This window comes from Melopsittacus undulatus, chromosome 1 (genome assembly GCF_012275295.1).
Source record: "Melopsittacus undulatus isolate bMelUnd1 chromosome 1, bMelUnd1.mat.Z, whole genome shotgun sequence".
Taxonomy (NCBI): Eukaryota; Metazoa; Chordata; class Aves; order Psittaciformes; family Psittaculidae; genus Melopsittacus; species Melopsittacus undulatus.
This window is the reverse complement of record NC_047527.1, coordinates 142,276,451-142,297,941: the sequence shown is the minus strand read 5'-3', so window position 1 is coordinate 142,297,941 and position 21,491 is coordinate 142,276,451. Positions and strand designations below refer to the sequence as shown.

The following is a 21,491-nucleotide window of genomic DNA, read 5'->3' as shown; positions in this document are numbered from 1 at the left end:
CTCTGCCAAAGTCACTTTGAAAATGTTCTTTTCAGTTGAGTCATCTGTTCCTGTGTTTCACATAGAGATCTATGGCTTGAGAGAGGATTTTTTTCCCATTTCCTGCACCTTGCAGTGTCAAGAAAATACGAAATTTGAATAGATATAAATTTTTCTGGTATTCAAATGCCAAGGCTTGATCTAGAAAAGCACTGGACTTTTGCTTCCTCTGCTTACGTGTCCTTCTTAGAGACTGCTATCAGCAGGGGTCTGATACTTGCAATGGCTAGTACTCTAACAACCTATTGTGTTAAATCCGCTTCTGTAATGACATTTATGTGCCTGATTCCAACTAAAACTACTCATATTTAAATGTCTAGGTAACTTGTAGAAGATGGGCCTTCATGAATAAAGTCTTAGAAGTGTGTGAAATCAAATCATCCTGCATCATATCTAAAGGTCTAATTCTTTTTCCATGAAAGATACCTTCCAAAAAAAACCTCTCCAAACCTACAAACAGCCAGGCAGTGTCTTCCTTTAGTTTTGACTGATAATAATATAATAAGAATTATAACTATTACATTATTGTGTTATTATATTTATTATTATTATGATTAGATAATTTAGAGGTCTGCACCTCTAAATGCTTGGTCAGCAGCATGCAGAAGGATACAAAATGCTTTTGTTCTGCTATTCTTCCATGGTTGCAATGTGGAATAATTCCACTGCATTATAAGAGCATACCTGCCCAGAGATTTGGATGCTTATTTTTTGCTATCTTGCACTAGTTTTTTTCAAAATAAAAATAAAAAAGGAGATAGAAATTTCAAAGGCAAAACCAAGATGAGAGACAAAACAGTGCTAACAACAGATGGAAATCTGGACTAAGACAATTGAACTTTAAATTACATCAAAAAATGTCCAAGAGCAAGTTAAACAGCTTTCTCATTCAGGTTTTATTTGAAACTGTCACAGAAAGCGCACATTTTCTATTCCCTTGAATTAATGTGTAATTTTAAAAAGTATCTTAATCCTATGCTGTTTGATGTGACTTCTCTGAAGGATGAGATTCTGATTCATGCTTCCTGGGATTCTATAATCAGGCAGGACTTTATTATCGTAGAGGATTTTATGTCCCAATAGTCGTACACACAGATATTTCTGGCTGCTTTGGCAATGTCAGAAGTATCTCACAGATGCATCTCGAAGTGTTAAAGCTGATGAAAAACACAGTTCTTCATGGGCTGTCATGAAAGTAAAAGCTGGGTACCCTCTTCCTGTTGCATTCAGAATCTCTCTGTAGGTGTGGGCTCTTTTTGTACCAACTCTGTCACTGTTAAGCAACAGCCAACAGATGTAGAGCAAGTTGCAGATGCAGAAAAGGAATGAGAAACTTACTGAAGTTAGATGAAATTCCCTAAATCTCTCTCATGGGAGATGGAAAAACTTCTTTACGAAGAAAGTTTTAGGGAGTATGAAAAGATAATAAAATGCCATCTCCTACACAGGAAGAAAGCAGGATAGAAGATGAGAAATAATTTCTGTGTTTAAGTGTTTGGAAGGGATACAGGTGAAAGTGGTGTGAGGCCATTTAAACTGAAAAATCCTCATATGAGGAAGGGCATTACAGTCATGTCCAGAGGAAAAAGGTTGTAAGCAACATGTAAATGGTACATAATAAGATAATGAACGACATGAGACAACTGCTCCTTTGCAAATAAATGGATAATGACTTCATTTAAGGCTGGAGTCTTACACTTACTCATGCATATGTTTAATTTAGATGACATAATTCATGTCATGACCCCAGTGAAGAATATGTAAATTTTAGTGGGATTGAGTCATGATAAATTTGCAAATCAAAGTACTGCTCAGAAATATTATCTCATTTCCAGGTAGTAAGGCTACAAATTTCATTAATTGTTCAAAACTGGTTATCCATTGTATATGTGTTAGATGAAAAAGTTAACAACCAAAATCTGTGTCACGATGAGGCTTAAACTGAGCAGCCTACTTTTGGGAAAGTTAAAACATACCCACACAAAAGTGTTGTCTAGTTCTTATATACAGTCTATTGAAGGTGGCTGCTGTAAAAGCTGGTGCAGATTCATGGTTTTAATTAAGCAGCCACCAAAATTTAGGCATAACAGAACAAGTAATAAAAAGAGATACCTTATTTGTTTTTCAGAGAACATAAAGCACCACGGTTTTATGTATCTCCTACTTAGGAAAAGATATCTTTGTAATCTAGGTAATTATAAATAATTTTTATTCAGTTCTTGTTTTGCAGAGAACAAACTCACTGCAAAGAATCATCATAATAAAAAAAACATTTAATCTGACTCCACTTAAGTCATAAACAATATTTTTGCAAACAAACATACTTGCCATACAGCTGGTTACAGTGTATTATCGTACAAGCACTTTAAGCTGCCTTGCAGTATAATGAGCATTGAGGTCAATATCACCCACCCATCCGTTGAACCTGGGTGAGCACGTTTCTCCTTGCACTTGAGGACAGTGGGATGGGAGAATACCCCAAGGGCTGGGGGAAAGGGATGCCCAACTGCTTTGGTGCCATGCAGGGGAGCTCTGCCTGTCTGCCTGTGCTTTATGGACCCCTACAATGAATTCTCAAGATTGGGCTGTAAACAGATAAGTTTTCTTAAATGTAATTTGAGTTTTATGGTTTCACTCAGGTCTTTTTCTACCTCTGAGGTTGTAAAAAGATGTGTGTAGTTCTCTGCATAATTTAAGCAACACGGATGATTTCCACAGAGCAGGAGTCAGGGAAGTGCTGTTGTGTGGATGGAGAGATTGATCTGTGCTGACAAAGAGCCCCATGTAGGAGCTCCCCTGTAAGGTCCCCAAAAGACCACTCTAATTACATAGAATGATGGTGGCATCTTCTTGTTAAGTGCCCACATTTCCATTTTAAGCAGGGTCCCTGCTCTGTAATTAGTTGTGAGTACTCTTTATATGAGCCAGATGGTAGCGTAGTAGATGGCTTTTAGTGACTCCTGAAAAATAGAAAAGACTCTGAGTAGGCACCATTTACATGGGTTTTTTTTTTGCAATTTGGAGTGTATATATATATGCATATATATATATATTACAGCTTGCTTAAAAACAGAGGGCAAAGATGAAACCTTGCAACACTGACATGCAAACCCCTCGCCCTGAGTTTGGCACTGGCAGCATGCAATTGATGAAGCTGCACTGGTGATCTCAAATATGTGTGCTGCTCAACAGCAGCACAGTGCAAGCTCTTGTCACTCAATGTCCATCTCTGATGCAAGGGGCTCAAGGGGGAATTCTGCTTTCCTCGGTACAGGTCCCAGTGTGGCTTTGCAGAGCATCGTCTGTGCTAGATGTATTCTGGTTTGGACAGGATCTGCATCTCCTGCCCTCCATCACTCCTCTCCCGGGAAGTTCCACCCAGCCTTCGAGTTCTTCTTTCCCTAAAGAAAAAGAGGAATAGTTGGAATTAAACCAGGCAAAAACAGTTGTATGGACTGTGTTTATGTGTTCCCTCACTTCTTAGGGGAAAGTCAAAGTGACATTAAAGGAGCATTACTCAAAAGGGGGGCAGAGGCGGTTGCTGAAGAGGCAGTAGATGAGGGGGTTGATGGCACTGTTCAAGGCTGGTAGGTTCTGGATGATCACGGATGCGTAGAAGCGCTCTTTGGTCTCAGGGAGTATCTTAAAGTTGTCCAGGATATCAAACAGAAAGTAAGGGCTCCAACAGAGAACAAATGCTGCAAGACAGACAGACAGAGGAACAGCTTGACATTAAGTAGTTCAGCTATTTAAAGAGGTAATCACACACGCATAGAGAGACTGCTGTAACACACAAATATTTGTTCATGCAAAAACAAAATCATCTCTCCTTATTCAGGGTCTTATTTAAGAGAATAGTTATTAGATTGTGCCTTTATTTGTCTTTATTTTTATTTTAATGCCCATAAAATATATTATGTGTGCTCCTCTAAGTGTTTAGAGTGCTCCCTCTAGACATATCAAGACACTTTTGAACACTACACAACACATAAAGGGTAAATAGGTAGCCAGTTAAAACATCATCAGTTACAGTGAAGTGCTCTTTTAACGGTCCCCTGAGTGAACAGCCAATCTAAATGTACACACCACCAAAGTGTCTCTCCGTGACAGCACTGCTGTCACAGCCATCTATTAAAACAGAGCCTCTTAGACTTCCAGGAGCGAGGAATGACACCCTTTCACACCACATTATGGCAGACCAACGTGTCATTTGGCAGTGGTAGAAAGAAAAAGGCCACAGATCTGCCTTTATTTGCAGGCATAGGGAATGAATCTGTCCCTTACAAATTTCTATGCAATCTCCTTTCAATAAAGGCTTTTCCCACAAGGTTTACACAGAAAACCTGGGACAGGCAGTGCAGTCAGCTAAGCTTGAAGTACCTGGTTTGCAGATGTACAGGTATCCGTGAAGTCAGACATGTCCAAATGAGACAGCAGAATGACCCTGTGCTTGTTTTCTTGTCACATTGATCAGGTTTTTTGCCTTGGCAGTTAGCTGAGCACTCACTGAATGTGCAAGGAAGAGGTAAGCCCCTCTCCTGCTCTCTAGAGTAAGCAAACTGACAGCGTCTATGCGCAGATACCAGCAGAGTTGCAATGCACAGTGTCAGTGCATGGATCATAACACTGACTACACAGAATTTGGAGTGGCTTTAAATAAATCCATGAGTGTTAGGTGCCTAGATCTGTTTGCACATCAAGAAGTGGTGGGTGCCTAATATTACCAGAGTCCTTTGAAATACTGAGCATCCAGGCCAGCTCTTCCCATCCGATGGCATTGCAGTTGTATTTGTTTCTGGCCAAAGCTTTCCCTGATTGCCATGCAGAAAAGCCCAGCCACAGAGAAGTTGTTCTTGTGCTTCTGAACAGCATGAATCAGACTGGCCTCTCCCTGTCTCACTGAGCAGTGAGCTAAGCACCTTAGCAGTTACTATTACCACAATATCATCCAGTCTGAATTTTGTGTGTCCTCAGAAAGAGGAGCGATCTCTTTTTCAGTGGTAGGGGATGGCTGTCAGCCCTCAGGAATAAATAGCTTCAGTTGCCTTCCTGCCTGTTTCTGGCAGCTAATCACAAGCCCTGTGTGATGCTGCCTTTATTTATCCAGATAGAATGTCAGCCTCCTAATTCCATCAGAATAATGTCATCTCCCTGGGAGACGGAGGACTCCTGCGCTGAGTCATCTGCTGCCCAGTCAGGAAAGGAGAGCTCATCCTTTCCACCTCAGCAGGCAATGCACCCCTTGCCTCTTCTTCCTGTCCCTTGCACCACCCCAGCACCTAACATACCATACATAGTCTCTAAGCCTAAAAGACAACCAGTTACCAAGTATTTTGCAGCCTGAATGGGAAGGAGATGACCCTTTCCTTCATTCCTTTTAGGTAATATCTCTCCTTTACTTTCTTTATACATGTGAAATGTTACGCTTATAACCTCATTTGAGGCTTATGTCAGATGCCTAAAACAGGATCTTATCAGCCAGAGAGGGGAAGGACAAGGTCAGAAGGCAAGAGGGGGTCAAGGTAAAGGTCCTCTGAGCCATCTACTGCACATTATGTGCTGATGATGGAAGGAGCTGAGGAAAACCAGATTCCAAATGTCAACATCCTCCTTAGCTACCAGCTGTGGGGGGGTTTCACTTACCAAGGATAATTACGATGCTGTATTTTATCGCTTTCACCTTTGCCTTGGATATGAACCCACGACTGGTGCAGCCAGCAGAGGTTTTGCCACCTGGGAAAAGAGCAGCTCAGCTAGTAAAAGCACTTTCTGTACCCAGGAATTTCTGATCTTGACCAAAATCCAGACTTGCAAGGACATGTGAAAGCACAGCAGAAGTATAGGTGTAAGTATATTATAGGAAAAAAATATTATGGAAATGGGCAAAGTTCTAGGAATAGGGATTCTAGTTCTAGAATAAGGATTTTTTACTTTTCAATTATTTTCTCACAGATGTTTTGTTTTGCTAAAGGGGATCTAGTGTCAGAGGAAAGAAGGTAAATAATGCAGAAAAGAGTTATGGGTGAGCCATTACAGAAAACCCATTTCCACTGCAGTGATGGGGACCCAGTGCAACACTCCATGTCCAGGCATTCCCAGATTTGGGGAGACTTGCCATATTTGAATCACAAGGCTGGAGACACATGTGTGCTGAGACTCACCAGGGCAGGTCGATATGATGACAGCCTGAGCTTTGCTCTTCATCCAGATGGTTCGAATCACGATTGAGTATATGACACTACAGAAGAGAAAGAGTCATTGGTGTTATGAGGCAAAGTAAATTTAACGGACACTCCAGTCATTCATGCTCTATGAATATAGTTATCTATGTGTAAGGAATAGAGGTGATGGGACTGCATAGGATTGCAGAGCAGATCTGAAGAGTTTCCAGGATGGGAATTGTTCTTATTGTCCTGGCATTGTAGATGTCAAATCTGAGGCTCAGAAGAATGCAGTGATTTGAACAAGATCTCACAGGCAAGAGGTTATTGGAGATTTTAAGCTAGCTGAAGCCAAATCTCCCTGAGGACCAGACCTAGGACACTAGCTCTGGAAAAGCGAAAGCAAGAGGAAGGACCAGATTTTGATGCATGTACACTTCTGTTTTACCATTACTTTGGGAGTAGGAAGCTGACAAATAAAATGGTACCCTGGGAAATTTGGCAGGGGCAAGATCCATGAGAAATGCAGTTGAGTATCTCGGTGATGGTTTTCGGGCCCCAAGGTCCTGGGATGGAAATCAAGGACAGAAGCGTCAGGTAGCTGGGAAGAGTTAGATGATTCCAAACCAGATCCATCACAATTTCCATATTTAGAAGGGAATATACATACACTCTTAATAGGAAAGATGAAAAGTTCCCTAGTCCGCAATGACCCTGGATAGTTACGACCTTTCCCTAGGAGACAGCAAACATGGAATTCAGTTTATTTAATATAGAATTGGTAAAAATAATTATTTCAAGCTGAGGAGCTGTTTGAACCCATGTCCTGGATGAGGAGTTTAGGTTACCTTTTCAGCATTTTACTTCAAAAAATAGGAGGCCTTTTCTTCTTCCAGCATATATAATGTGCAGCTAAAATCACTAAGCAACAGCATCCTTTTGACTGGTGTTTTCCTTTTTAGTTTGCTAAGGAAGACAAAAATAATTTCAGGATATTTCAATTAATGTGCTCAGGTTGCCATGTTTTCCTGATGTGAAAACCAAGCATCACAACAGAAATTGCCCTTGTGTGCTGTTTGCAATACACTGCAGCGTTTTGGGGGCCTGGGGCAGCCTGACTATTAATTGCCATAAACCTTAGTGATGACTGTGTGAAAAAGGTACAACTAGAGAGATTACTTTAGGGTGTTTTATAGAGACAAAAATGTGTCTTACCGTCATGTGGTTTATTTTTGTTATCAGAAGAGACATTCTTATTAGAGCTTTCAGACTGATATAAGAGTCTTTCTTACAGCACCCTCAACTAATAGACACACTTGTAGAGACAGTATTTGTGTGCCTTGGAGGTTTCCCTTCTGCATAAATTTGAGCCATCTGGTTTCCAGTCTCAGTAGGTGAGAGCTGGAAATACAATGTGCAGTGTGGGCTGTGCAGCAGAGCAGTAGTGTACTTGCCCTGTGAGGGTTTTGTATGCATCTGCTGCGGCCTCCAACTTGCCCTCCTTAATCCCTTCAAAGGTCCAGCATGGCTCACGGCTGACTTGAACATTCTCGTTTTATCTCCTGTCTTTTCAAGAACCTGTTTATTTATCAGCTAGTGCACTTGAGAGTCCCTTTTCACTTTGTACTGACAATGGTGGAAAAGTCACGTATTGTTTCTCTTTTGACTGCTCCAATGAAGTAGAATGCATTTAATAATTGTTGCCATCTCCAGAAATATCCAGCCAGCTTCTTAAAGTCCTGTTTCTATTTTCTCCCTAGCCTGCTGCCTCTAGCCTGACCTTTTTATTTGCAGACCTGCATGTGCCCGGTAGGACACATTCAGAGCTGCCTAAGCATCAGGACGAAGAAGCTTATCTCATAGTCAAAACAGTCAGACTCCCTACTTCCAGCCAAGTGCCACAAGGACTGAGTTGTGAAGTCAGGCTCCTCACTTTCCCTCCAGCTCCAAGAATACTGTCTTCTTGGCTGCAAAGTCTGATAGGAGCATCCTTTCCACCAGATGCAGTTATAGTGGCTGTCTTCTTCAGTTGGCATTTCACATATGAGCTTACATGCTGTTTCATTTAAATCCTTCATTTTTAAAAGTCTGGGGAAAGTTTAATTCCTGGTTTAATCCAGTAGCTTCTAAAGTGCTGCCAACATAGCAGATTTCTAGTGGTGTTTTTTGCCTCTGTTCATCTTTCTATTTGCTATAGCTGGATCCTTCCTTCCTTATCAGGAGGGGAGCAGAGGTGGTATAAAGCTGCTCGGGGTGGGTGTCAGAAAAGACGAGCCACTTGGCATCCTAGGAACACTTGCCAGGGACTGTTTTGCCAGCTGCAATTATGCCTTTATGCTTTGATCTCTTTGACTCCAGATCTTATTAGTGCCTAATCTTCTTTTTTTCTTTAACCTAGCTATGCTGGCATGGAGCTAAGGAACTGGAGTTTCCATAAATACAACACCCAAAGCTTAAGATCATAAAAGGCATCTATGTGTGTCTTTCAAAGCCACAACAATAAAAAGGGAGCACTTATGAAACAGAAGTTGTGTTTTTCTCACAAGAGAAAAGCAGTTATGTTTTTTTACAGAGTGCATTTATAGCTTCTTTCTTTCTATAAAAGGCAGCTGGAGGAGGACATGGTGGTTTGTGACATCTCAGAAGGGGGGAAGAAATTCCCACTTGATGGAAAATGAAGTGGCAGATGAGCAAGGAGTAGTGGCGGACAGATGACAACTGGTATTCAGTTGGGCAGGAGGGTGTTTGACAGTGGTCTGCACCATTCTGACCATATCATAGTGCTGGTTTCCTTCCTTTCAGTATCAAGCTGCTCAGCCTCCACTGCCAAGATAAAAAAGCACAGCATACACATTGCCACAAACCTCCTTTCCTAACACATGTAACATGCATGTGTGCTGTATGCTCTTGTCTCCACTGAAAGCACAGGGAGATGTGATGTACAGTTTGTTAGGTCCAGATGTTGTCAAGTTTCTTTGTGTCTGTAAGTGCATAGAGGATTTCTGGGGCTATATAAACACATGCTGTAATTACTTTAATGCATACAATGATATTGAAATACTGTATGAGTTGTTGTGGCTCCTTATCTGCAGGCAAGAAATTAATGAAGGGAAAGAGCAAGCTTAAGCGTAGTAGTCAAACCTGGATGGAAAGATAATCCAAACCCTTTTGAGAAGGAGCTGCTCAGGCTTTGAAGACCACAGGATAGAAAGGACATGCTGTTGATCTAAAAATCCAGGGATTTTTCTAGCCCTGATAAATGCAGATCTGGAGAGGTGGCAGGAAAATACAAGAATATGGTTCAGGCTATGGATGAATCTCTGCAAAAGAAATTCTTTGCATCTCTAAACCAATTTAGCTTGGTAGCTTGATCCAAATTCTGAAGGGCTAAGATGCATGTTCATTGTAGCATGTTATTGGTTAATGATGTTTTCTAATATGGCTCCATTGGTAATTACAGCATTCTTTATGCATGTAAATAACTGACTTATGGTTAGTCATAGAAATGCTAACATGAATAGTCCCACTCCATCTTCATTTGTAATTCATAGATCGTTTTAGGTTTGGAAAATACAATGTCTCCTGGAAAAGCTATGTATTGATATTAACAATCACATGAGTTACTGATCTGCCTATTCTTTAAAAATGGGTTTTAATTTATTTTTAAATAAAGGATTGCATTATATTGTCCCACCCAGCCTTAGTATTAGCTAGTAAAATGAGCCTTTACCATGGCAAAAAGTGCACTTAAGCCCCCTGTTAATGGCTTGTATTTATCATCTAGTATTGCCTATTGTTCCTTGTACTTTATTTGTGGGAAGTGATGCAGCTGTGTTATTTTATGGTAGCTAATTTGCAGTACTATTTATCCAAAGACAAAAGACATATTTAACTTCATCTAAAGAAGCCATTGTAAGCATGTGTAATGGCTAAGTGAATAGATGGGCAGATATTAGAACATATGTGCAAGATCTAAGTTTTTCTATTTAGAAATGGAAATTGCAGGCAAAAATGATTATGCTCACTTAATCAAGTTCAAAAAAATACCTTTTGCATTTTTACTAATAGTATTTTTATTCCCTTTATTTGATTGAATTTAGACAAATACGTTCTATTAAATCTATTTTTTATTTCATTGCAATGTCCTGGGTTTAGTTTCATATTTTTCCTTTGAGCTGATTCTGTTTTTTCTCATCTAATTATTTTTCTGCTGCTCCAAAGCAAATGTTCTCTTTGGAGTTTTGATTTTAAACAGCAGATGGATATTCTGTGATTCAAGAGAACTTCTGCAATTCTTTTTTTTTTATACATAAATTTGGAATTATATTAGATAAGTGCCTATGTGTTACATTTATCAGGTTAAAATATAAAAAATATGTTTGATAGTTGTGAATATCAGCTAAAAAGACTGAGTTTCTAGATACTCATGTGCCAGCATATAATTTTGGTTTGGCACACAGTAGTGATACAGAACAGAAATCCAGTAGCTCTCCTGTGTCCTCGTCACAGGACCTGAGGGGCCCAAGTGCAGGTACTGGCAGGAGAGAAGTCTGTAGTCATGATCTGGGCTGTATATAACCTCTGTTCAGCAATGCCCTGGAGGTATTCAGCTATCACAGATACCATTTGAGCTTTGCGTGGCATATCTTAGCATAGGAGAAATGGCTTTGGTTGTAGCTGATGACCCTTGTCCCAGAATGAAAAAGAAATAATTATTGCAGGTTGCCCAGTTAATTTTTCTGGGTTTTGAGCAGTTGACAATACCAACTGCAGAAAAAGTGTTGGATTAGTCTAAATAAAAGGGAAGAACAGGGCAAACTAAGCATTGTAAAGAACCTGATGCAGGATCTGCTGCTCTTCCTGGGTGTCACTGAGTGGGGAGGAGGGGAGCTTTTATATAAAAAGAACAAATATTCTCCCCTTTTCTCAGCTCTCAAAGATAACCAGATGCTAGGCTTAAAAATCCAATCACAGCTTTTCATTCTCTTTCCATTATTCAGGTCTTGTTTGTTTGTATTATAATCAGATAAATAACTCACCACAAAACCACAGGCTGTTTGGTAACTGATTGCTGATTCTCCAGTTGTGAAGGAGTGGTGGGAACAGATATCCTGAGTATTTACATCTTTCAGGGCTGTTGCAGCTTTGTTTACAGATTTCTTTTTATATACACTTTTCCTGCTTTTTATATATACATTACCTGTCTGAAGTCTGATTTCTGCCGGCAAGAGCATAAGAGCATTTGTCTCAGTGTATGCTGAAACCAGCAATGTGTCTGGGCAGGCAGTGGGCACTGCTCTGCCCTGTGGCTCCAAGGCCAGTGTTACAAATTCCTGTCCTGCCATAAACTTCTCTGGTGAAAGCCGTTTAAGGTTAAAGCCATGAAAAAAATTAGAATGCTTTATTCATGTCTCAGCTGTCAGGGCAATCTCATGAGATGCTGGTTTCATGCCTTTCTCCTCATTTCTTCATTGCCTTCTTGCTTCTGGGGATTTACTGTAAAGCAAGTCACAGAGCTGATCAAGTCTGAATACCTTCCTTTGGCAGGGAGGGAGGGGAGCATAATGTCAGCAGCTCTAAAAACTGTGTTGTTATGTAGCTTGCCTTTTCTGACCAAACAAGTCTATATGCCATGTAAAAAAGAGTGGCTGATCTGCAATAGGAAGCGTGTGGATCTGTAAGTTTGAGTGTGAAAGAGCTGCTTCACATACATGTGGGACCTGATCTAGTTGAAGATGTCCTTGCTCATTGCAGAGGGGTTGGACTAGATGGCTTTTGAAGGTCCCTTCCAACCCCAAAATATTCTATGATTCTGTGATAACTGGACAGGCTATGGGTCTTTTTCCTAAAACACTAAAAATGCTGCCTAGAATATCCTGGTTGATAGCTACTTGAGAAAACTCATGACAAAACTCCTGTCATAAAAGCAACAAGCCTCAAAGTTTTCTGTTCTATTTCTTTTCACAGTTAAGTAAGTTACTTTTTGTCTCTTCTCTGTGTGTTCATTCTGTTTGCTGCTAGTGCTGGGCTGCAGATCCACCCACAGTTTTATTTACATGTTCCCAAGAATATTTCTTGCTTTATTTAAAGCTAGGCTGGTTTTAAGACATAGGAGAATATACAAAGAGAAGTGATCCTGTCTAGGAAGAAAGAGCAATTGGGCAACCTGGGACTGGCTTTTCCCTATTGCTATAATGTCCTTTCTTTAAGGAGAATTTTTTATTATTTTGCTTGTTATATCTGTGCATTCTGACACACACAAAGAAATGGAAAGTTAGGAAATTGATGTGTTATGACCAAAGTATAAAGATTGTCTCTTCTCTCTAGGGAACAACACTGCTCAGTGTTGAATCTGTATGAGAAACTCATAGAATCTCAGACTGCCTTGGGTTGGAAGGGACCTTAAAGCTCATACAGTTCCAACCCCCTGCCATGGGCATGGACATCTTCCACTAGACAAAGTTGCTCCAAGCCATGTCCAACCTATCAGCTAAATGAGTTCAAGCACCACCTGCTTCATTAGGAGCTGCAGAGCCTAATATTTGTGATTAAACAGTAAGGAACTTCAAAGCACAACTCAACTGGATAGGAGCTAAAACTGCAACATGGTCTTTACTATTTAGCTTATGTAGCCTTGTTCTAGAAAAGATAAGCCCCAACCCACTCTTATTTGGTGTGCTAACTCAGATAAGAGACTCATGGCTCATCACCTGCTGGAAAAACAGATGGAACAAGAAAGATATCCAAGGGATATGCAAACACAGCTCCATTCTCACAGCCTTAACAGCACGTCACCATATTATGGGGAAAAGGGGGAGTATCAGCAAGTCTTTGCCACTAGGAAGAAATGAGCACCAAGCAATCCTATTGTAAATTTGCTACTGAAAGAGAATAAAAGGGAAAGGAAGGAAAGGGCTCAGAGAACAAGTCACTGCCACTGGCAGCCATTCAAACCAGTTAAGAAGCCTCACTCCCCTTCCACATCTGTTTTTGACTGCTCCTTTTGTACTGGTGGCTCCTCATGGCTAGATAATTTTAGCTTAACAGCAGCTAATGGCAGTACCCCAGAGGGAGGTGAAAAAATTCACTGATCACTAAGCACAGCCTGGGATATTGGCTGACCTCAGTTTAAAACTGATTCTGCTGCAGATCATCTTAGTGATTTTGGCTAAACCTGTCTCCAGTATTTGCAGCTCAAGTTTCCCATTCCAGAATGGGAAGGATTTTATTTGCCTGTATTTTAGGAGCTGTTGGCAGCTTCAGACACTTGGAGATTTCTTTGCCATCGTGGTGAAGAAACACTCTCCTAGTATTAGGAAGCTTGAGAGCACTTACAGTTAATTTTAATTTAATTAGCATTGAGTGTAGTTTTCCTGCTCTTTTATTAACATTACATTTTGTCATAATAACTAGACATTCATCCTGGGTTTTTAAAGATATGTTTCATGCCTGAAGCTCGGAGATAAGTGGACACACTTTAAAGATTCAGTCCTTTCTTTCAGAGACGTTTCTGGCTAATAACACCACATGGAGAACATGCAAAGCAAGTACAGTGACCTGTGCATTATCTGATAAAAAACAAAGCAGCTATAAGGCAGGTGTGGAAATGAAATTGTAATGATTGAGTAGAAATTAAAGCATTAAGCTGATTGCACACTTGACGGCTTTCACCACATGCTTGCTGGCTGTGGTTCAGGCTTACCTGATAATGATCAGAGGAATGAAGTACACCAGGAAAGCCACCACTGTCATGTAGGGTATCCAGTAGGAGTCATCGGGCCAGAGAGCCCAGCACTGCACTTCCCCATTAGAGAGCTGCCGTTTCCCAAAAATAATCAGAGTTGGTATGGAAAACAGGAAAGAGAGGCTCCAGGCCACTCCAATAAGAACTTTCGCCTGTCTTTCTGTGCAACAGAATCAAACAGATAGTGTTAATGTGGGCATGCCTGGCCCTGTGTAGCAGTACTGATAGAAAGGCAGGAAGGAGGAGGGAATTGTGTGATGAAAGGGAATTTGGGGCTGATGCTGAAAAGACTTCAAAGTAGAATGGGGATTTCATCTCTTTTGCATGATGAATAGTCATGCTCTTAAGGGCTTGTATTTTACATGTTTTCTTTAAAGATGCTAAGGGCCCATTGAGTCTGTAAATGCTATGGGAAGGCACTTGTCAGGGACAGCAAGTCAGAAACAAGAGATGTAAATGATTCCTCTGTGCCAGCAAGACATCATGAATGAATGCAAAGGACTGCACACTCTTACCATGGCACAGCAAAGTGAAGGTCAGTAGGACAGAGAGATAGAAAACAAGGAGCCCTTATGCTACAGATAACAGAGTAAGGGTTACTTAAAGCATAAATTAGGTTGGAGCATATTGGATGTACTGATGGGGGAAATGGCCTCCTTAGAATGGAAATTAAACATTTTGATGCACCTTGAAGTAAGAACTTATCAGGAAAGAGAAAATGCTTCAGTTCAGGATTGAAACAAAACTGCACAACCAGCTGCAACTTTACTGCCCCAAAGAAACATGGCTCTGGTGAGCATGGGAATCTCCTGCAGTTCTCTGCACCATGGCAGGGACCAGATCCTGCTCCTGTTGATGGTCATATGTCTAAGCGTTGTTAAGGGCGGACTGCTAACTGTGAGACGGCAGATGCTGGTGCTCGAGTGCTCAGCCCTGTTTTACCTGCCACAACAGACATCTACTAGGAGATCCTGCTGGTCCTCACAGTGAAGAACAGGAGATGAAGGATCCCAAAAGACTTGGCAAGTTAGGGCTACTGCTTACCCTTGATTTCTGTCTTTCTCTTCTGCCACATGGGGAAAATTAATGGGAAACTAAATGATGCCTGGTAGCACCAAGGGTTTATTTTACAAATCAATAAGTTGGAGCTGACAGCCCTGAGGCTTTCATTTTCACAAATGTACATCTTCCAGCTCAAATCCAGGCAGCTGTAGCCAAAAAATGTGGGGGAAAAGGGCTGATTTGTAGGGTACAAGTGATTTCAGCAGCAGTTACTCCTCCTGAGTCAGGTTGCAAAAGAAACAGATGGAGACAGGTTTTTTGATCTGGGAAGCTTTGGTGCTGAAATACTTTATTGTCCTACAAAATACCCGAAGTTGTGTGTGAAACAGAAAATCACTTTAAATTATGCATATCAAGGCAAGTGTCTTTCCTCCTTGAAGCTCAAAGAGCAATACGAAAGTATGTGGGCGAAACATTCAAAAAGCAATTTTATGCTTTATAAAACATCAGTTGCAAATATTCACTTATCTTGCTCATTTTTAAATGCTACCCACGTTCAACAAAATACAATCTTGCTAATCTAGGGCTTAAGGGAACTCTGATGACATCTACATAAGTGAGATGGTTAGATTAAGTCTATAAATATTACATAGGCAGAGGAGAACTGTAAAGTTTCCTAAAGCAAAACAAGAACTTAGCAGAAGGAATATTAAGACTGTCAGAAAATATTTCCTGACAAAAAGGACTTTTTGATTGTGAGGCAGCTACTTAAACTACATATATACAAGCCTCAGTGGGGCCCACTTGTGTATTTCTAAGGGGAAAAGATTATACTTGGATAATACGCTTTCTTTTTGTACTGTAGAGTAATTCGGAGAGAAGTGATCAATTTGAGTTGGGCAAGAGTGGTATCAGTGCTGAACCCAGGACAACAGGGCACTGATAGCCCCTAGTTAAGCAGCTTTTTGTTGTATCAGGTTAATCTTAATTGCCTGCCTTGCAAGCAGAGGTTTTTTTATGTTGTTTTTTTGTAAATGCTCTAATATGCTCTAAATCCCAACAAATCATATAGCAAATCATATAACTAGAGCTGTGTCAATTATAAATGGAATCAAATAAATGACAGCTTTGAAATACTATGTTCTATTCAACCAGTTTCAGTATTTTCCTTTAAAAACAGCATTGCTCTTTAAATGCAAAGTTTTTCATCCAGAAGCTTGTCGATCTGATGGACTTCAGTGTCATCTGCATCTCAAAGCCAGGCAAGGATCAGTTTATGCCTATTTGGGTTTTGTCTTTTACTTAAGCACTTCTGTTGTTGCTTAGTTTGTGTACTGTTTGCATGTACCTTTCAACATGGTGAAATATTCATAACATCTCTTCTGCTGTAACTTCTCAGGTTTTTTCTTTTTGATCTTTATTTATTTGCTTTTCAGTGACCCCCTTGGTTATTGAATTAGGTGCCTCATACAGCAGAAGCATTAGGATTAGACTGTAGAATTCTTCCACATCTGCACTTTCTGTGGTCATTTATGTGTTCACAAAGTGAATAGAAAATACTGAACTGTTGAAGTTTGTTTTCTTAGAAGCCATGCAAAGTATAGCTCATTGCACCTAAAAAACGTCCAACAACCCGGACTGTATTGTTTGATTTTTTAAAAGCAAGAAGTTGTTTGGTTTATTTTTGGTTTTGGTTTGGTTTTTCCCCAAAATGGTATTTCAAGGCTACATCAAAACATCATTTCTAAAATGGGAAAGGAGAAACAACTCTTTTGTTTCTTGATTGAAGCATTTTAAGGGATGAATTTTACAATTTTGAACAAAATTAGCTACAGGTTGACTCAGAACTGCTGCTAAAGTTTCTCTGTGTCATCACCAATGACAAAGTTTTGTAGTTGTCTTTGTTCTCTGCAAGCAGAATAGCTAAGAGGGCATTTCAAAAGCCTGTGACACCTCTGTTAAGAATAGCTAGGTGCAAAAGCTATATATGTTCCAGGAAGTTGCTATGGTAAATATACCTCTCTAGATATTTCTAGATACTTCTTTTGGATTTACAGCTGCCTCCTTTTTCCCTTTGAACAAGGTCTTTGCTTGTCCCATCAGTGTGCAGCCAGCCATTGCCAGAGCCATGTGGGCTGTGTCAGTGTTATCTCTGCTCATGACCTGCCGCTCTGCTGCCCCTCGACTGAATGCAATGTCTGCTCTTTCCAATATTTCAGAAATGTTTTATGGTACAGGTATAGGAAATGGGAAAAAGAAAGGAAACATTTTTATGGGGTAGGTATAGGAAATGGGAAAAAGAAAGGAAACATCTATATAGTACAGGTGTAGGGAATGAGACTGAATTAAAAAAAGGTTTTTATAAAGATTTGAGGTGGTTGGTGGGGGTTTTATGTCCAACTTCGATGTGCTTTGCACAAATTAACCACCAAATTCTTTACTAAGCCCAGGCAGTAGCTGCTTTTCCTGTACCATGTATGAAGAAGAGATGTCAGTGGGTCTGTCGCACAGCTCGCCCTCCCCAGCCTGGTGCAGCATCAGCAGGAGCTGCAGAGTGCTTCATGCCCCCCAAAGGCTGCTGAGAAAACCTTGATATCCATCTCCTCTTTCTGAAAAAGTGAGCCCATACCCTGGGGAACATGAGGCTAAATTTCATAGAAGTATTTGAAGCTTTCAGGCCTTAACATCTGCCAAATCTGCACCACTGCCTCAGCTGTGATGGATTCATAGGTTTTTAAGTCCAGAAAGGACCATTAATCTGATCATTTGAATAGAGCAGGCTGGTAAAAGCCATTATCACTCCAAAACAAGAATGATATTTGCATCTGATTAAAGTGGTTCTTCCAGACCTCATGGTTCTTATAAGCATTGCCTTTCCTCCCCACCTGTTATTTCTGTTTATTCACTCAGTGCAACATACTTAATGTCTCACTTTGGTTTTGTGGGGAAGAAATCATGTTCTTTAAATTGTACTGCTAAGCTGCCAGCATATATTTGAGTGCTGTAAAAATAACAAATAGAAAACATTCCAAGAAACAATAGATATCCAGACTTATATGCTATAGCTGTTGAAGTTCTATCAAACTCTTGCATGAATTCTCAGTACTACATTCTCAATCCAAGTTATTTTTAAAAGTGAATGAACAGACAATATAGCTGTTGCAGCTCCTAGAGTGGGTCTAGTAAGAGGGATAGCCTTTGCCCACAATAACCTTCCAAAAATGCTGGGAGATAATGAAAACCTCTACACTTTTTAAAATGACATTTCATTCTTTGCTAACACAATGCTTATAAAAACTGTGAAGGGCTTAATAAGTCTTGAAACCACAGCTACTTTGCCATTTAGAAAACTGTACCTGAGTCCAAATGTTGCTATAGCAGGAATGAATAATTCACGGCAAAAAGGTTACAAATTTTGCAGCAAAAAAGCTACCCAATAATATCGATAGCAATAGCAAAGTGCAGAAATTCTCCTACCTCCTTGCAAGAACTTCATTGGGTAAACTATGGCATGATACCGGTCTATGCTTAGTGACACGAGGACATAAGTCGAGGCATATAGAAGGACCACCTGAGGCAGAAGGTATATGAGACAGCAGCTGAGACACATTTACTGCAGAAAACAATGTTACCAAGAACACTGAACTAGGGATATTTGAAAGCTTTAGTGAAAATAAAAGGAAAGAGCAATAAAAAAAGCCCTCAATGTATTTTCACCTTCCTCTTGTCCACAAAGATTTAATACACTTTAATTCAATTGTTTTGACTTTAAATGAACACTTTCAGCATTTAACGCTTCTGATGCTAACAGAATCTCTACACAAAGCTGCACAAGCTTGGGCATACATGGGAGCATGAGGTTTCTATACCTGGAAGTAGCGAACGACTCTGCAGACGATATCAGGAGCCATGAAGTCTCCAGTGTAGCGCCAAATGATGTCAGTCATTATGTTTATGAGTCCCGTGAATGAATCTGCAAAGAAAATTAACTGAAGGAGCATTAAAAGAAACAAACACATGACTGCAGAGGAGCCACAGAGACATGTGTGACCCTCAGGATGTGCCAGCTCACTCAGTCTTGAGGGCAGTCACACCATGATGCTAGAGCACCTGGGAAAGCCTCAGAAAGCACTTAAGAGTTCTGTTTGTTCATTTTCTTCTCTTAATTTAACGCCAGTCCATTCAGACAGGGCAGGATTCCTCTAAGCATCAGAACCCACAGTGGGTTACTCATGAGCAGGTCTTGCCAATGCCCTCTGGGCAGCAGTTCAGCTGGCTGGTTGGATGTGCTGCACCCTTAAAGTGCTTTTTCTCTCTGTTTCTTATAAGGGGATGTGAGGTGACCAGCTGGGATGGCCACATCAGCCCTAGACTGGATGCAGGTCCTGGTCTCCACATCTGTATAGCCCAAAAGATGCCTGAAATGAACAAAGATCAGTTCCTCCTCAAATAATAATTTGCTGTTTGGAAGTAGAGTTGCATATGAAAGTCATCTATGGGTGTTAAGCCTACATACACTTAAACATTTCAGGCTTGGCCATGAGAGATGTGGAGGATACTGCCTGGTGGGCTTAATCCTGTTGCCTGCTAAAAGCCCCCAGGTTTTCCATGGGGTATCAATAAAATACAGCATTGGAGAAGCTGTAGCTTAGGGTCTAAGTGCATCAGCTCGATCCCAGCTGTGCCAAATATTGAATTATTTGATGACTTTGTATCTTTGTCTTTTCTTTCATTGTAAAAAGAAATATGTCTCCTGTGAAAACCCCAGGGGGGATACCTAAATGCAGCTTCCTTGTCAGAATTTTATTCACAAACTTAATTACTTAATAGCTAACCCTGCCTTGTCAGCTTAAAGTTAACCTACTTCTGCATGTACTTTTGCATTCACCAAAATAAATACACCTCAGGCCAGCTTTTTTTTTTGTGGGAAAATCTAAGGAGATGTTCCAGCCTTTGTTCTGCCTCTTATGGAACAAGTGAGCACTTACAGCAATACAAGTTTCACAAAGGAATTGCAAAAGCTGGTGGTACATACAGGTGATATTTTGTCTTTAAAACCAAGATAATAAAGAGGTTCTCTCCCTGTAGGATAGGATAAACATTTTAAGTGCTGTCCATGGAAGAAAATGTGCATCAATCCAGTGTCCTGCCACTTCAAGTGACACAGCATGTTGCTGCTCTTGCGCAGATTACTGCAAAGGGTGAGAGCAGTTTGGGAAAACATTTTGTGCCATTTGTCAGGACAAAAACAAGTCACACAGAAAGGAGCATCAATCCATATCTAAAACCAAAGTAGAGTGGTGAGGTAAGATGTTTCACTTTGATATCAACATTTTACACCTTCAGAAACTAGCCCTAAAGTTTAGTGTGATAAAGGCATTCTAACCCCCGTTACCAGGAGGTTTTGGTTTGAAGTGTAAGCTTTTGGAAACAAGATGTTGCAACGATTTCAAAACGTATTTTTGTGAGCAGTAAATAGCTTGAACCAGTATTCCCAAGCAATCAGGAATGGGTTTGGCAAAATTAGTTTCTTTTAAGCCCTTTGGAATTCCAGATATTTCTCACTTCAAACAGAGATCAGCTTAATGTTTCAGAAGCAGCAACCTGGTTTGCTTCAGTGGAAAATTAGCATTATTTTTTCTGTATCAGTAATCTTTTATCTCCTCTTCTTCAATCCTCTATCTCCTTGTTTTCTTCAAGGCTTAGTTCAAAACGAAATCAGAGCAAAATATCACTGCTGTTGCACGTAACTACATTGCCTCCCTCTTTGTGATGGTGATCATTATTAATTGTTCTTTCCTCTCCTGGTGTTTCCCAGCCCTGTTTTCTTTCTCTTTCCTCTCCCCCTGCCTCTAGAGGGAGGCTGGATCAGAGATGACATCCAGAAGGAAGTTAGTGGTTTGAAACCCTGTGTTAAATGTTAGTTATTTGTTAGAGGGAGGGGATGATTGCTCCTCTGATGAGTACAGTGGCTTTAAGACTGTATTGAAAAGACTGTAGGTGGATAGAATTAAGATGGTCTTTGAATAAAGCACAGAGTTTAAGTGTTTCAAAAAGTGAAATGCATCCTCCAGCAGTGGTTCAAACCCATTCCTTCCATTTCCTTACTCCTGAATTATTGATTTATATCCTCTCTCTCTCCAGTGATGAAATATTCATTGGTTCAAAGTAATACACATCAATAGATCTTCACCTCAGGGTATCCTCCAGCTTTTGATGGTCTGAGCATCCGCCAAGTGTGTGGTAAATAGGGGTTCAGCTTCTGCAGCAGAGGAAGGTGTGGGGGCTGCTCTCCCTCCTGCCCTCCTTCCTGGAGGAAAAAGGGGGAGAAGGGAAGGCACATCCTCTGTCTCCTCATTTCACTCTTTACTCCACCATTTTATTATCCCTTTCCAATGCATTAGTACAGTGCTTTGAAGGTGCATCCTGCAGGTCAGGTGAGAGATGGGCCAGTGTCCTGGTGTAGCAGGAGTACCTGTTGGGTGTAAGCAATTTGGGCAGGCCCAAAAGCACATTTCCAGTATATGCCCATGTTGCATCAGGCA

The 21,491-nt window shown here is 40.5% G+C and overlaps 1 protein-coding gene across 1 annotated transcript in view; it reads right to left on the bottom strand.

Moving 5' to 3' along the window:
• Positions 1 to 3,303: 3,303 nt before the first annotated feature.
• Positions 3,304 to 21,491, bottom strand: part of NPSR1 (neuropeptide S receptor 1) — a 52,294-nt gene continuing 34,106 nt past the window's right edge. Inside the window, exons 3-9 of the mRNA XM_031042433.2 lie at positions 18,816 to 18,919; positions 18,424 to 18,517; positions 13,903 to 14,104; positions 6,201 to 6,277; positions 5,683 to 5,772; positions 3,557 to 3,737; positions 3,304 to 3,440 (exon numbers count right to left, since the gene is read on the bottom strand). Of these exons, the coding sequence (XP_030898293.1) occupies positions 3,347 to 3,440; positions 3,557 to 3,737; positions 5,683 to 5,772; positions 6,201 to 6,277; positions 13,903 to 14,104; positions 18,424 to 18,517; positions 18,816 to 18,919 (842 nt within the window). The 3' untranslated portion in view covers positions 3,304 to 3,346. The remainder of the gene's footprint in view (positions 3,441 to 3,556; positions 3,738 to 5,682; positions 5,773 to 6,200; positions 6,278 to 13,902; positions 14,105 to 18,423; positions 18,518 to 18,815; positions 18,920 to 21,491) is intronic.